The sequence below is a fragment of the Sorex araneus genome, chromosome 3 (genome assembly GCF_027595985.1).
Source record: "Sorex araneus isolate mSorAra2 chromosome 3, mSorAra2.pri, whole genome shotgun sequence".
Lineage (NCBI taxonomy): Eukaryota > Metazoa > Chordata > Mammalia > Eulipotyphla > Soricidae > Sorex > Sorex araneus.
In genome coordinates this window covers 196,085,302-196,101,711 of record NC_073304.1, presented here as the reverse complement: position 1 = coordinate 196,101,711, position 16,410 = coordinate 196,085,302, and the positions used below count along the sequence as shown (strand labels likewise).

Sequence of the window (16,410 nt, the reverse complement as noted above, 5' to 3'; positions counted from 1 at the left end):
TATGTTGTAAGAACTTTAGTTGTGAGCATCTTTAAAGTTGTTGAATATCTATAGAACTGACCTAATGCTTTTGAAATAACACTGAAAGTAGTTTTGTCATGTTAAATGAAATGATTGGTAACTATTGTCTAAATTGGGAGATTATGTTGTACTAAGTTCAGTAAAATAAAAGTTTAAACTGATGGGATGACTATAAGGAATATAGATGTATGTCTTAAGTCAGAAAGATAATGGATGCAGATATCATCAGTTGAAAAAAGGCAAGGAATCCTGTTAAAGTGAAGTTGATTTTGAAATAAGTTGAAGGAAAGTTACAGGACAGAATAAATATAGAGGAATGTGTAGAAGGTTTGAAGTTGTGTTTGAAGGAAAGAAATTGATCACTGTTTTAAGAAACTCTTTAAATCTCATGCGGAATTGTTCTAGTACTCCCAGTACAGTGCTTTTATTAATGGGAAGTCAAGGTTTTCAACATGGAATTGAATGGGTTAAACATGATGTAAATTGTACACTTTTCCTCTACAGATTTTAGCTTCTTTGACTAGGACCCACAACAAATGGGTGTGTTGCATCTCACTGTGAGTAAAGTGAAATGTTTGCTTTTCTCTTCTTTTGTACCTTCAGTATGTTTTTGATGCTTCATGGCACTATGTTGGTTTGCATAAATCCAGATAAAAGTCTTTCCTCTCTGTAATAGGGTCTACCCCTCATGCAGACAGGAAAATCAGTTATGAGACCCCAAAGCCCTCTTTCAGGGAAAGAGTCAAGGGATTGGTCTAAATGACAGGAGCAGGTATTTAACAGGTACTGTTTCAAGTACCCTACAAACCTCAGGGAGACCCTAGAGGCCAGTTGGCTTAAGGAAAGAATGGAAATCATCACTGCTATGGAAAATGAGAAATCCGGCAATCTGTGTGACTGACACAATCTGGGCCTACTCAGCATCAAGGAAAACCCTGGAAACCAGGATCTCTCCCAGCCCTGAAAAAGGGAGGGGATGGACTCCTTTCTGCCAGGATGCATCTACGGAAAAGGCCACCTCCAGTTCAACCTGAAGGCTCGAGACCATCCAGTTCATCGTGGGACATTTATGGCCAGGCCTGGGTAACTCTGACGTGCCACATAGAATTAATGCCATTATTGGCGTGCCTCCTGTCTTTAGCCAACCCCCAGGACTTCTCAGTAAATAATGGGGTACCCCAAATGGAGAGTTCTCCAATCTTGCTGTATTTATGCAAAAGAACAAGTCAGATTTGTTAAGCCATCAGGCAAATTTTAAAATGAAGGTGGAGAGAAAACCATGTTTCTGTAACTTGCTTTTTAAAGAATCAGATTCAAATTCTACAGAGTAATCTAGTAAATGTATTCTAATCTGGATCTAAAAGGTATCCCTTTTGGGTAATTCAGGTATAATGTGTTTTGCTGACTGTAAAGTAAGCAGCCTAGTCTTTGGGACTCAATGTTGAAGATGCTGTCACTAGTCTGACCAGGGTATTGGAAGCCAGAGCTTTAGTGGGGGGAACCTCAGCTCAAAGTGCAGAATTAATGCTTTCCCCCAACCTGTCAATTGGCTACAGTGCCAAGTGTGGACATTTAAACTGGTTCTAAGTATTCACTTTTAGTTCTATGAACACAGTCATTTGGAGAGAACTAGAATTTTAACAGCTCTTAATTCTCGTTCCATCATGGGATTAATACCCCATCCAGAGAATACTCATCTAAGATACTCTGCAAAAGAGGAACAATAGGCATTGGAACAAGGTTTTCAAAAGGAAATTGATAAAGGGTTACACTAAGCTTCCAACACTAGTGAAAGCCATCTTTCATGGGAAGGAACTCAGAACTGTGCTTTCTGTTTCATTAATGAATTGTGGGCCTCCTTTCCTAACACTTGTAACTTCAAGGAACTTGCCGAGGAAAGGATTGGCAGATTGACATGCAAATGATCAAACGCTCATATATTCAAGATACGAACATCTACTGCTTCCAAATGACAGCTTCAGTGGATGGGTAGCTTTTCCAACCTGAGAAGCGGTGTGGTGCTTCTAGGCCACTAGAAAAATCTGAACATAGGAAGTCATTTTCTATCAACCAATGGGTGAAGCAGTTATTCCTTTCCATTGTTTTTATGACAGAAATAGGTGTAGGATTATGTTGTGTTGGTTTCTGCTGCTTTAATTTCTGTCTCACCATCCCAGGCAGAATGTTATCTAAAACTGTAGATCACTCTGCTCTTGCTAGATCAGAGGCAATATTCTACTCCAAGGTCTAATCATTTCAAAGTGACATTCCTCAGTCTAATTGATCTGATCTCTTCTTTCAGATAACTTCAGGATCCCAACCAGTTCATTGCCTGGGGCCCACTAAAACTAAGGTAGCATGAGGTTTCACCCCTTACATAGGCAGAGTCTGCGCCCATCTGTCAGCATGAAGCAGCTTCAGAAGATGGATCACCGACCATTTTCCCCTTAAAGATTTAAGGTGGTGAAATCTCTAGGGGGGAATATGATGTAGGCAGGTAGATAGGAAAAGGCCCTTGGCAATGAAAATTGAGATTTAACAGAGTCTCTGGGAAGGAGGCTCTTAATATGTGCAGATTCAAGAAAACAAAAGACCCGGAATCTCTTTTGGTCCTTGGGCATTCCAACGCCTAACTCAGTTTATTAAAGATCAGGTGAATGCCGTGACCTCACGCAAGGTGGAAGTGTACTATCACCGACTGGTACAAGCCTATCCAGAAGAAGAGTTTGCGTGAATTTAGTACAATAGCCTATCCTGCATAATACTGTGCCTTGTTTTTGATTGCGTATAATACCGTGCCTTGTTTTTGATTGCGTATAAGACCGTGCCTTGTTTTTGACTGAATCTTGGCAGAGTGTAAGCTGGCGTAGGTGATGATGCCTAGTCTTTTTAGATCGTTTAGTCCCAATGGTTGCTCAGCCTAGGTGGTCTGTTCCCCCGCCGGAGGCATCGCCGCTTTAAATCAAGCTGCTCCGTGCTTTTTTTTTATGCTGAGTGTAGCCCCTGCACACTCGGGATCTGTGAATCCATTGCACGAGTTTGGGTGCACCGGCAATGGTCTCAGGGAAGGGTGTCAGACTAGATGGTACTGCACTGGGTCTCTCTCCTCCCTGACCCAGGGCGACGAGCCGCTTGCATAGGGCCGCCGTCGAAATTTTGCCCATCGGATCCTGAAGAGGGACCCGTTGAGGCCACCTCAGTCCCTGATATTTTTACAGGCAGTGGTGTCCGTCGCCCCCTTTCTCGCAGAGACCGGCTCCTTAGTAAAGAGATAAGGGGGAGTTGTAGGGAGCCAGAGCACGTGGAGCAAAGATGGCGCCGACTCCGGCTGCCCTAGGTAATAAATAACCTCCAGAGCGCGGGCCCCGGCATCGCCCCCCATGGGGTGATTGGAGGGCAGCCAACTGGCGAGCAACACGTCAGAAGTGAGGGGTCTTCTCTATAAAAAGGGTATCGCTCTGAGGGTCAGGGCCTTCCTCCCCCATTCGTGTAAGTGTGGAGATCTCCAATAAACTGCTGCAGAAGGACCCTCAACCGGTGTCGTCTCTCTTTGCTGGCGAAGGGAAACTGCGACAACGCGATTAACAACAACCGACTCTTTAGTTTCCGGGTGGAGCCCAGGAGGAGTAAAGGAAAAGGTCACCAGGATGAGATGTTGCTCCCCTCCCCCCCAGCCCCACCCAGCCCCACCGAACTACTTCTCAGCATCCACTTCCTCCCGCCCCTGGCTCCTCCCCGCTGGCCTGCAGCCAAGTGGCTTAGGTTTCCATTTTCAGCTCAGTCCACTCTGAGGAGCGGCGAGGAGAAGCAGCGAGTGCAGAGCGTGAGGCTGAGGAACAGGACCCATGGCCTACAGGGATGTACAGTCTCCTTACCTGAGTCCCGTGAGTGGCGCGCTGTGCTGGGGGTCCCAAGGGGAAGCAGCTCTGGGGCGCTGAGAACCCACCCTTGGATGGCTCCTGTGGGTGGGATGACAGGGACACCCTGAAGAGACGGTTGGGGCCCCCTCTGCACGTCCACCTGCCCTGGCTGCTGGGCTGGGGCTGGGCTGGGAAGATGAGTGGCAGCTGGTTTGTCTGAAGGCGTGATCAGGGTTTCTGCAGGGGCCACGGCCAATATGGTAGTGGGGGGGCCACTCTGCAGCAGGTTCCACCATTGACCTGCTGAGTGTCTATCGACAGGTAACTTTTGCGCCGCCCCCGCCCCCAGGGCCTGAGTCCTCACAGTTGTCCAATGGGAGGGTCCTGAAACCACCTGCCCCCTGGGGTTAGGCTAAACTGGTGGCACTGTGGGAGTGCCTGTGGGTGCCTGTCAGCTGTGGGGTGCAGGCAGTGAGGGGTCTGGGGCAACGGGAAAGACCCCCACGTGGTGTCTGCTCCGGGGCCTGAGTTTGTGAGGGACTGTGGGCTGAGAAGGAGCCGTGTGGGGTCCATGCACGTTCTACCCCGGGTCAGTGCTGTCTGCGATGACCTTGTGCTGTGGCCATCTGGGTGGCTGTGGTCCCTTCCCAGGTGGGAACTACAGGGAGAGGCCACGTGTCCTCAGGAGGAAGTGGCAGGGGAAGTGTGGGCTTGAGTTGTTCGAGGATGTCCGCAGAGAGCAGCAATGGGCCGGCATCCACAGGTTTCCAGGTTCATGAGACTGGGCCTACCCCAGGCGCCTCTCCTGGGTGGGGATGGCAGATACAGGGGAGCTGGGGGGCAGACCCTCAGCGGGGCCCTCAGTGGGGCCCTGGCCGGGCCTGCAGGCTCTCAGTGTGTGCCCTCAGCACCCCGCCCAGAGGTAGCTGGGAGCTCGGGCTGTGAGGCTTGAGCCTGCAACACCTTTTAACAGATGGGGACCCCAGAGTTCCCTCCCATCTCCAGTCTATATTTCTGTATTTTCATCTTTCTTCTCCCTCCCTCTCTCCCTTGCTTGCTTGCTTGCTTGCTATCGATTTTATTTAGATGTTTCTGAGGGAAGGAGGAAGGGATAAGTGGGAGAGAGAATAGTGAAAATAACGCGCTCAAGAGAGAACGCGGGCTTCTCCAAGGGTGGAGGAAGCCCCTACACATAACCAAGCTATAGACACAAAAGTATGAAAGCATAAAAGTACACATCTCAAGGGGGGAGATGCGGGCAACACATGTGCTCGGGCAACACATGTGCTCGGGCAACACATGTGCTCGGCCACGTGGGCGCAAGCAGCACATGGGCTCAGGCAGCAAGTGTGTACGCTTCCTTTGTTCAAGGTGTCTTTTATAGGGTTTCTTCAACCTGCCCCCACACGGGGTTTCTTTCCAGGTAAAAGTTCATTGCTAAGGTTAAGGGAGGTTGGGAGTGGAGATGGCCTTCTTTGGGGAATCTCCTGGGAAGGGGTCTGCTGGATGGTTTCCTCCGGGGTCTTCTGTTTTCTTGAATCTGCAAGTCTTAAGAGTCTCCTACCCAGAGACTCTGTTAAATCTCAATTTTCATTGCCAAGGGCCTTTCCCTATCGACCTGCATACATCATATTCCCCCCCTAGAGATTTCACCACCTTAAATCTTTAGGGGAAAATGGTCGGTGATCCATCTTCTGAAGCTGCTTCATGCTGTCAGATGGGCACAGGCCCTGCCTATGAAAGGGGCGAAACCTCATGCTACCTTATGGGCACCAGGCAATGACTTTGTTGGGTTCCTGAAGTTATGGGAAAGAAAAGATCAGATCAATTAGACTGAGGGATGGCACTTTGAAATGATTAGACCCTGGAGATGTGGAAGGTCCTTTCTGACCTAGTAAGGACAAAATAGTTTACTATCTTAGAAAACATAAGAGTTAAAGCAACAGAAACCAAAGCAACGAAATGCCATACCCATTTCTATCATAAATACAATGGAAAGGAATAACTGCTTTACCCATGGTTGATAGAAAATGACTTCTTATGTCCAGATTTTTCTAGTGGAATAGAAACACCAAGCTACTTCTCAGACTGCAAAAGCTATCCATCCACTGAAGCTATCAATTGGAACCAGTAGATATTTATATCTTGAATATGAGCGTTTGATCCTTCCTTCCTTCCTTCCTTCCTTCCTTCCTTCCTTCCTTCCTTCCTTCCTTCCTTCCTTCCTTCCTTTCTTCCTTCCTTCCTTCCTTCCTTCCTTCCTTTCTTTCTTTCTTTCTTTCTTTCTTTCTTTCTTTCTTTCTTTCTTTCTTTCTTTCTTTCTTTCTTTCTTTCTTTATTTCTTTCTCTCTTTCTTTCTCTCTTTCTTTCTCTCTTTCTTTCTCTTTCTTTCTCTCTCTCTTTCTCTCTTTCTCTCTCTCTTTCTCTCTCTCTTTTTCTATCTTTTTCTTTCTTTCTCTCTTTCTTTCTTTCTTTCTTTCTTTCTTTCTTTCTTTCTTTCTTTCTTTCTTTCTTTCTTTCTTTCTTTCTTTCTTTCTTTCTTTCTTTCTTTCTTTCTCTCTCTCTCTTTCTTTCTTTCTTTCTTTCTTTCCTTCTTTCTTTCTTTCTTTTTCTTTTCTTTCTTCTCTTTCTTTTTCTTTCTCTTTCTCTCTCTCTCTCATTTGCATTCACACACACACACTCCTCTGTCCAGTGCCCTCTGCACTGCCAGGGGTCACATCCTCTTCCTATGCCAGGAAGACCCAGGGGGACCGAGACAACCCCTCTCCCATTCACAGCTACCTCAGGACAGCCCACTGACACACACAGGTGGATGTTGGAGGAGGAGGCGGGAGGTGAGCCCATGGACTGACCTGCCTCTCCCCTGCAGGCTGTCCCCTTCCAAAAATCCATCCAAGGTGGACTCCAAGATGGCCAGAAAATCACCATCACTGGACACGTTCCTTCCTTTGCAGAAGACAGGTACCTGGGACTGGGGTTCTCTCCATTCTCCTCCCTCAGCAACCCTCAGCATGTCTCAGCTCACCTCACCTCCCCAGCACCACCTGACATCCGCCATCTGACTGAGGGGCTGCCTCGCCCCTGCCAACATGCCTGGCACCAGTGCCATCTGTCAACAGTGTGGGGCACTGTTCCTGTAGATACCCATTGCATCAGGCTGACACAGTCTAAGGGCCCCCCTCCTTAGATTGTGGGGGTGGGGGGCCCCCAGACTGTGTCCGCCCAGAGGCAGATTAAAATGCTGGAAGACTGAACTTTGCTCGCTGGAGTCCACAATTGCAAAACATTTCTTTTCCTTTGTTCCTGATGACTGCACCACCAGTGGGGCGGATAGAGTTGTTTGTCATCAGATATGACTTGGGCCCTTTCGGTTCAAGATCTTTTTGGGAAAATACCAAGTGAATTCAATGTACAAACATTTAGGGCTGGGGAGAGGTTAGACCGGGCCAAGACCCCACCTAAGGAGTCACGCAAAGACAGGGTGCAATGCAATAAGCAAAAGGTCTTTATTGACTTGCTGGAGCTAGGGCCCCACCCAGCTCACCAACACAGTGGCAGCCTTCTTGGGACGAGCGGCCGGCCCGAGTCTCAACAGTGAGGGGTTTTTATACCATAACATTATGTAACAGGAACTTTCTGCAGACCACCATTTTGGCTGTTGTCTGAGGGGCTTTCAACTAGTTGTACTTAGCTGATTGGTTATAAGTCGGATTTACATAAGGGTTATATAGTGGGGGCTTTCCTACATGCATCTGATTGGTAGCTCTAGTTGACCTCACCATGGTTATCTTTACTTTGGGGAAATCATGACTAAATTCCAGGAACCTGCACTCAATTTCAGGAATTCTGGGACCAAAACCTAGGCCTAGCTTCTTCTAGCTCCTTATTGAGCCTGTCATGGTGCTGCTGTTGCTTCTCTACCTCTCAGAGGTAGTACAGCAAGTAGGAGACGTGCCTTGCACGCAAGCGGCCCAGGTTCAATCCCCGGGACCACACATATGCTTCCCCAAGTCTTCCCAGGAGTGACCCCTGAGTGCAGAGCCAGGACCCCTGAGCACCACCATGTCTGGCCCCAAAAGCAATCCAGACCAGCCAATCACAAACAAAACATAAATGTTCTGCATCACTCCCTCCATTCCCATCTCCTCTCCATCCCCAGGGGCTGAGGGCTCAGATGGGAACTTGACCTTCTCAGAGCTGCCAACACTCTGAGGCTCAGTCAGGCTGACTTGGGCTGAGGTCCATGGAGAGGGATGTAATGGGATCGAATCCTGCTGGGTTTGGGGAGTTCCATGTCGCGCAGATTGCTGAAGCCTGCGGAGCCTGGAAACACCTCCATGCATGTGGACCCCTCTCTTAGCCTATCTGATTTCTGCCACCCACAAATCCCACCCCGTTTCTGCTCCCCCCGCCCCATCCCCACCCCTGTCACTGCTACTGCAATCCTGTAGCCCAGGGAGGGCCTGGAACTTTCTAGATCCCTTCACACCACTCCCTGGCCCAGGCCTAGAGCAACTCACATCTTGCTTTTAGACCACTATCTTGCTCCTAGACTTTCCCACCAGGGGTCTTGCTGTGGGACCTTACCGAGAACCCCGCATAGCCCCCAGGAAATGCAGAAGGAATCGAGCCCTGTGGGCTCCCCTAAACAGTCAGCCAGTCCCAGCCCACTTGGAACTTCACTCCTTTCCTCCTCTGCCCCCGCCCTGGCCCTGGGATTTCACTCCCTCCTGCCAAAGAGACCGAGCTTATCCCCAGCCCGGTGAAACTGGGCAGGGGGCGCAGAGGGGAGAGGTCCCCAAGAAATCCACGGCATCACCCCACCTTCCTAGGGGCCTGCGGTCTTGGATTTTCCGCTCCCAGTGTCACACTTCAGTCGTTAGTTCTTGATACCTATGTTTCCCGGGGCCGGGAAACAGGACAGCGGGCAGGGCATTGTTTCGAGCATGGCCACCCCCGGACTGTGTTTCTTGTTGCTGGCATATCCACATTTTTCATTACTCATTTTCAGCATCGTTTGAGAAAATGACCCCGGAAGGGCAAAGTTCAGGAGTTGTATAAAAACCCTCGGTGCAAATCTAGGGGACGAATGAGTGGGTCAGGCGGGTCGCCTGCGAGTCTCCAGGCAGAACTAGAGGGTGTGGAGCTCCCCCGTTCCCTTCTCCCCGGTTGCTGCCCAGCGCTCACTCACGTCTTCCGTCCCAGGTTCCACGTGAACCTTCAGAAGGGCAGCAGCGGCGATGACGTGGCCTTCCACTTCAACCCTCGCCTTAGAGACGGGCTCGTGGTCTGCAACACGAAGCAGAATGGCTACTGGGGATCCGAGGAGAGGAAGATGCATATTCCCTTCCCCAAGGAGAGTACCTTCGAGCTGTGCATCCTGGTACAGAGAACAGGGTTCACTGTGAGTAGGACGCTCCTCCCTGCCGCCTGGCTGCTCTCCCAGCCCCCTGCCGCCAAAGACGATCCATCCCAACCACCCACTGCTCAGCAACATCTTGTGCGGGGAGGTGGGGGGGGCTACAGTTTTGTTTTGTTTTTATAAACCTTAACTGGCATCTGTAGGCACCAAAGATGCTCGTTTGTTTGGTTTTTGGCCACCTTCATTATACGCAGGCCTTCTGCTGGCTCTGTGCTCAAGGACCACTCCTGTTGGGGCTCAGAGGACCATATGGGGTGTCCGGGTTGAACCCTGGTCAGCCACGTGCAAGGCAAGTGGCCTCCGCTGTAATATCTCTCTGGCCCCTTGATGGTTGTTTTGACTTAGAAAATGAGAACTTGTCAGTCGGTACATTGCTTTGGGGGCCCCCGGGGGTCTTTGAAATGCCTCTTGACTACACCCCTTTGCTACATCAGGTCTGTCCTCTTGCTCGCGGGAAACACATCCACATCTACCCACACATCCATTATTGCAGCCTCGTCCGGGCCCCACACATGCTCGGGGGGACAAGCCAAGCACTGGAGAAATAGTACTCACCTTGCAGGTGAATGACCTGGGTGCAATCCCTCGCACTCCTAATTTCCCCCAAGCACTGCCAGGAGTGACCCCTGAACACAGAGCCAGGAATTATCCCTGTGCATCACGGGGTGTGACTCCTAAACTAAAACCAACCAACAAAAGACACTTTTGCAGTGAGCATCACGCCGTGGCCTGGAGTCGCAGGAGGGTGGGAGAGTGGGTCTGCACCAGCCCCTTGCTGGGGCCCTCTAGAGGCCTCTGCATATTTAAATGTACATAATTAATTTTAAAGTTTTTGGTTTTGGGGCCACACCTGGCAGTGCCCAGGGTTTACTTCTGGTTCTGAACTCAACAATCATTTGTGGCAGGCTTGGGCACCATATGGGGTGCCAGGGATTGAACCTTGGTCAGTGGCGTGTAAGTAAGGGCAGATGCCTACCTCCCGCTGTCAGCCCCCTCTAAATGTGTCCCTGGAGCAGGAGAAGGGGTCCAACCCCAGGAGTGATCCTAGATGCCAGGTGCCGCCAGCCCTGTGGAAAGCAGAGGCACGTGATCACTCCTAGAACCAAAGGTCCAGGGGCTCAGGGCTGCCCCCGCCCCAGCCCGGGTCCCCACTCCAGCACTCGGCACTCGCCCACAGGTGAACGTGAACAGGAACTTCTTCACCCACTACTCACACCGCGTGCCCTTCCACGAGGTTGACACCATCGCTGTGGCCGGCGGTGTGCAACTGTCCTTTGTCCACATTGAGGTAAGGTTGCCCTGACACCCGCTACCCTGGGGTCATGCCTCGAGCTCCTCCATCTCCTCCTCCTTGTGGCTCATCCCCAGACCCCAGGCTCGCTCTCTCTCTCTGATCCTCACCGGTTCCAATGCAGCCCGGGGACTGGCGACTCTGAGAGCCCAGGCGGGTGTGCCAGGCACCCATTCCCATCTTGGGAAACGGCAGGCCACTTCCCAAACATGGCTAATGGTAGGGGCAGGGTATCAAAAGGACCCGGGGCGGGGGGTCGTGAGGACCCTCAGTCCAATTGGAGGACACTTCCTGTGTGTGCCCTCTTTAGTGCAGGGGGATGTCAATGGTTTTCTTTTTTTTCTAGAAAGAGGACAAAAAGGGCCAGACAGATAGTACAGACGTGTGCCTTGCACACAACGTGTGCCTTGCACACAACCAACCTAGGACCAATCCCCAGCAACCCATCTGGTCCTCTGACTGATTCCTGAGCACAGAGCTAGGAGTAACTCCTGAGCACAACCAGTTGTGGACCAAAAAAGCGAGTGGGGCTCCTGTGGGTGCTGGCGGGGGGGGGGCTAGTTTAGAAGGGCATGTGTGTGCTCACCCCCCTGAATCTCCTGATCTCCTTCACAGAGACCTGACATTTCACCTTTGGCATACCCCCACCCCAACACAGACTACGTAAGTGGTTTCTTGTGGGGCAGGGGCAGGGGCTTTGCTTATGCTGGGTTAGGGGAGATGAAGGCCATCACTCAGTTGAAACAACCCTTTGACCCACTGAGGTTATTCCTGTTGTTGTTTGTTTGGTTGTGTTTTGAGCTGTAGCCGGTGGTGCTCAAGGGTGAATCCAGGCTCTGCATTCAGGGATCATTGCTGGCGGGCTCCAGGGACCATATAGGATGTTGAGCCCAGGTCAGCCGCATGCAAGGCAAGTGTCCTTTCCACTGTGCTATTGCTCCAGCGCCCACAGAAATTCTTTCCTTGAGGCTCAGGAGCTCCCAAGTGGTGCTTGGGAGATCTGGGCACCTCTCTCCTGAGTTGGGCCCGTGGTTCAATGCAAAGGCCCGAGGATTTGATGTTGGGGCCACCAAAGCCTCTCCTGACTGTGCTCACAGGCCTGCAGGCTGCACCCGACAATACTCAGGGTCCATGTGGTCCCACTAATTACCAGGACAGGTGCAATACTAGCCTTGTGTCCCCATTGCTGTCCTGCCTCCTGGCCCCCAGCTGAAATTTTCAAAACACATTCGGGAGGGGTTGGAGTGATAGTACAATGGGGCGGGACCTAGCCTTGCACGTAGCTGACCCAGGTTTGATCTATGGTATCTTGTGTGGTCCCCTGAGTACTGCAGTGAAGTCAGGACTACCTCCTTCCCCGTGGGATTCTTCACTGCAAGCTCCTGGCTGGCTCGCCAAGAATGAAGTCGGTGGGTCCTCATGAGTGGCTTATATGAGGTGGGGAGGAGAGAGATGCTTACTGTCTCCCGATCTGCTTCTGCCAACTTGGGACCAGCTTAGAAGGCTAAGACTGATAAAGCCTGCAATGGGTCCCTGCAGGGCCTAGGCCAGAGCCCCGCCAGCCCCACCAGGTGGCTCTCAAGCCACTCCTGATGTCTCTCCGGCACAGGAGTTGATCCCTACCACAAAAGTCCTTGGGGAGCCACGGACTCAGGCTGGAGTGAGGAATTGCTCTGTGCAGGAGAAGAAGGTCAGTCCTAGGCCTGACCCAAGGTTTCCAGGTACTTTGTCCTGTCTTGCAGAAAAGAATTTCAGGAATAGATAAGCAGTGAAGTAAGAGCAGATTTTATTTGGAGGGTTTTAGGAAGTGAAAAGGAGGGAGAGAAAGTGGGAGAATAATGTGCTCAAGCAAGAACACAGGCCATCAGGCATCTCCAAAGGCGGAGAGAGCCCCAGTACATATCTCAAGAGGTGATATACGGGCGACACATGTGCTCAGGCAAAATCTATGCTCAGTTACGTGGGCACAAACAGCACATGGGCTTGGGCAGCGTATGCGCACCCCTCTTTGCTCAAGGTGGATTTTGTAGGATTTTTCCAACTTGCCCCCACGTGGGACTTCCTAGCTAGGTCAGAGTCCTTTGTTTGTGGATAGAGTTGGGAGTCTGTGGTTCTCTTTGAAATTCTTTTACTGGTCTTTGTTCCTGCTGGAGCTTCTCTTAGCGGGGTTCAGCCTCCTCTGTTGGCTCCCGGCAAGCCTTATCAGGCCTTAGTTCCTGTGTTAACCAGGTCTGTGCTGACATCCCCCTGGACTACTATTATTTTTATTATTTCCCAGGAATCTATTGCCATTGTGTTGTGTGTGCGTGTGAGGGGCATGGGGGAGTTCTCTATCTACCTGCCTGCCTACATCTCCAGGAGTGATCGTGAGAGCAGAGCCAGGAATAAGCCCACAGCATCACCGGCAGTGGCCTAATCACACCCCAGGGCAATACAGAACCTGAAGAGGTGCCTTTAGCCCTTAGCTGCCCCTTCTGCAGCGCACCTTGTGGCCTTCCCTTCCCACCTGTGCCCCGTGCCGGGGTACAGTTCCTTTCCCAACGGTTCATTTGAGCATGCATGCTGCAGTTCCCTTGGCGTTTTCTGAGACACGTCTTGCTGCCACCGAGCTCCTTCTTGGACTCAGGGGCTCCCTGCCCCCCGTGGCTGCCCCTGAAACGCCCCTCTCCCCTGACAGCCGCTGCCTTACTTCACCTCCATCTCGGGGGGACTCTTACCACCCAAAAGCATCATCATCTCGGGCATTGTCCTGCAGAAGGCCAATAGGTAAGCCCGGCCCCTCGGGGAGGAGCTGGACCCCTGGGATCTGGGGGGCTGGGGAGCAAAGCTGGGGCAGAGGAAAGTCACACGAGCCGCCCACCCGCAGCTTCTACATCAACCTGCACTCCGGGAACGACATTGCCTTCCACATGAGCTCCCTGCTGTCCAAGAACTCCGTGGTGTGGAACACGCAGGGGGGACAGGAAGAGTGCATTCAGCCCCGCAGCATGCCCTTTGCCTGCAGCCAGAGCTTCCAAGTAAGGCCCGGGGCTGGGAGGGTGGTGGAGGTACCTGGGACACTTGGGGGCTGAAGTCTGCAGGTTGAAGAGTGAGCGAGCCAGGGAGCAGGAGCTGCTCTTGTTTACACATTCACTCATTCATTCCACAGGCTCTCATCAGTCTCTTTCTTTCACGCATCTTATGGAGGGGGGTTGGGCGGCCCCAGGTGGTGCTCTAGGCCTACTCCAGGCTCTGTGCTCATAGGTTGCTCCTGGGGGTGTGCAGGGAAACCTACAGTGCTGGGGATGGAACCCGGGCCTCCTGTGGGCACAGCCTGGGGCCTCAGCTCCCTCTGGCGACTCATTAGCTTGCAGTGGGGGTGGGGGTAAAGAAAGTTCCCCGGTGCAGGTAGCCTGTAGGGGGTCCTGTCCATCTCCTTTACAGTTTAGGTGAAGAACCAGAAGCATGTGCAGGGACATGTGCTTTGCAGGAAGCAAAACAGAACCATGGGCCCAGGACACTGTGCTAGGAGGTTCCCTGGGGGCCCAGGGAGCTTGTGGAACAGGCCTCAGTGGGTCTTGCCAGCCAGGAAACAGGTGTTAGGGGCATGCAGGTGGGGCCCCTCTGCCTAGCAAGCTGGAACAGAGTGAGCTCAGCCCTCACCACACTTTCAAATCACTCAGAACAGAAAGAACCAGAGCGGAAGTACTGCAGGCAGGCTTTGTTTGCCTTTTGTGCGACCAACTCGTGGCTGAACCGGGTTCGATCCCAAATGGTCCCTCAGGCACTGCCAGAAATCATTCCTGAGTGCAGAAGTGCAGAGTCAGGAGTGAGAGCACCCCCAGGTGTGACTCAAAAAGCAAAAAAGCAAAAAAAAAAAAAAAAAAGGAGAAAAAAGAAGGAAGAAGGCCAGAGAGAGGGAGAGAGAGGGGGGGGATAAGGAGCTTGCATTCCACACAGTCAACCCAGGTTCTATCTGCAGCACCGTATATGGAGTGATTCCTGAGCCCACCAGGAATGATCCCTGAGCACAGGGCCAGGAGTAAGCCCTGAGCACTGCTGGGTATGGAAAGGAAGGAAGGAAGGAGACGCCTGGCCAATGAAGTGCGCACACCTGTGGATGTGTGACTTTAACATAAGTCTGCCCCTGGGGTTGGAAACCCTGCTCAGGGGCCCTGGGGGCCCAGGAAAGGAGTTTGGTCTTGTGAGCCACAGGGGCAGCTCAGCAACAGAGCACCTGCCTTGCACACGTGAGGCCCTGGGCTCAATTCCTGGTCCTACCGTGATCCTTACAGTGCAGGGTTATGTTCCAAGCCAGAGAGCAGCATATTTGTAGGTACTGAGTGTCCTTGAGCAAGCACCTTCACTGTTCCGTGCCTCAGTCTCTCGTACCGTCCTCTGGGTATCACTGAGATGGAAAGCCAACGTGAGAGGGCACTGTGACCTTTGTAGTCTCAGCAGGTGGTGCTGCAGGTGGTTGCCATGGCAGCAGGGTGCTGATGTTTCCCAGGTGGTCCTGACTGTCCTATGGACCCCTCATGGTGTTACGTTGCAGGCAGGAGCCAAGCTCTCCTGTGCCAGTGCCCGGGGCGTGGATGGCACGAGCCAGCATTCCTGCCCCTTTGGCTCAGGGGCCCGGAGGAGAGCAAGGATGGCAGCGGGGTCACGATCAGGGGGTGGGCTGGGGTGGGCTGGGCTCAGGAGGTGGGAAGGCTGGTCCTGTGGGGCAAGTCCTGGGACCGATGAGCAGGGGTGCCTGCAGGCGAGGGCATTCCATTCTGGGACAGGAGCAGAGCAGGCGGGGGCGGGCGGAGCCTGGCTGGCGCACGGGTGTGGGGCCTGGGCAGAGCTCACACCCTGACTCTCTGCAGGTGTGGATCCTGAGTGAGACCCACTGTCTCAAGGTGCTGGTGAACAGCCAGCACCTGCTTGAGTACAAACACTGCCTGGAGAACCTGCCTGACATCAACAAGCTGGAAGTCGGGGGTGACGTCCAACTGAGCCACGTGCACACCTAAGCCAGGACCCCTGGCCTCCCCAGCCCACCTGTCCCAGCCTCAGTCCAGCCCGCCAAAGCCCGCCTAAGAGCGGGGCTGTTCCCACGGGGTCACCTCTTTGCCTGGCCCTGCCTCAGCTACTGAATACTGGGGTGCAGTGAGGGTGGCGGAGGGGTCTGTGTGGGCAGAAGGCCCAAGTTCAGTCCTGTGGTAGAGAGGGAGGGTCCCTCCCCCACAGACCTGCACCTTCTGATCCCCTGACCCCACTCCTGTCCTAAACCAACAGCTGTTTTCTCCACAATGGGGCTGAGGGTTTATTTTCACAGCCACTCCCCTTTAGCCTTAAACCTCTCCCTGACCTTCCTCTACCCCGAGTCCCCGGATGGGGATCCTCAAATAAAAGAAAACGTTTATTGCCACATAGGCCTGGGACGGTTGATTAAATGTTCTCGGGGACATTTTGGAACCTGGAATTGGGGGGAATCCTGACTAAGGTCAGCGTGGGGCTGGGAGGAGCAAGGCTTGTTTGAGTGGGGGGGGGGGTTCTGATGCCCACACTGCTCCAAGGGGCCCCCACGCCCTTCTGGGGAGTGTCAGACCAGACTTGGGCCTCTCGGGGCTAGAATCTGAGGTGGGACTTTTGGGACTTGGCGACCCCAGAAAAGGGGCTCAGCTTCTGGAGAGGCGAGGACTGGGCCCGTGTCCTGAGAGGGCTGGCTGGGGGCACCCAGCAGGGGTGCTGGTGGGAAACCGGCCTAGGTGTGGGTTGGCCAGGGCAGGAGCCCTGCTGTGCAGGGCTGACAGCAGGGTGGGGGCACGCCTCCCTGCCAGCCCTCTCAG

General features: G+C 52.5%; 1 protein-coding gene across 1 annotated transcript; it reads left to right on the top strand.

Moving 5' to 3' along the window:
- Positions 1-3,817: 3,817 nt before the first annotated feature.
- On the top strand, positions 3,818-15,917 carry LOC129403618 (galectin-9-like). Its single transcript, XM_055133032.1, has 8 exons — positions 3,818-3,905; positions 6,751-6,842; positions 9,087-9,285; positions 10,481-10,591; positions 11,210-11,257; positions 13,272-13,360; positions 13,461-13,611; positions 15,445-15,917. The coding sequence occupies exons 1-8, from the start codon at positions 3,867-3,869 to the stop codon at positions 15,589-15,591; spliced, it is 876 nt and encodes a 291-aa protein (XP_054989007.1). The 5' UTR covers positions 3,818-3,866; the 3' UTR covers positions 15,592-15,917.
- Positions 15,918-16,410: the final 493 nt, after the last annotated feature.

Coding starts and splice junctions, on each gene's coding strand:
- LOC129403618 (XM_055133032.1), top strand. CDS start 3,867: ATGGCCTACAGGGATGTACAGTCTCCTTACCTGAGTCCC. Junction 13,361..13,460: donor GTCCTGCAGAAGGCCAATAG/GTAAGCCCGGCC, acceptor GCCCACCCGCAG/CTTCTACATCAACCTGCACT. Junction 13,612..15,444: donor CCTGCAGCCAGAGCTTCCAA/GTAAGGCCCGGG, acceptor GACTCTCTGCAG/GTGTGGATCCTGAGTGAGAC.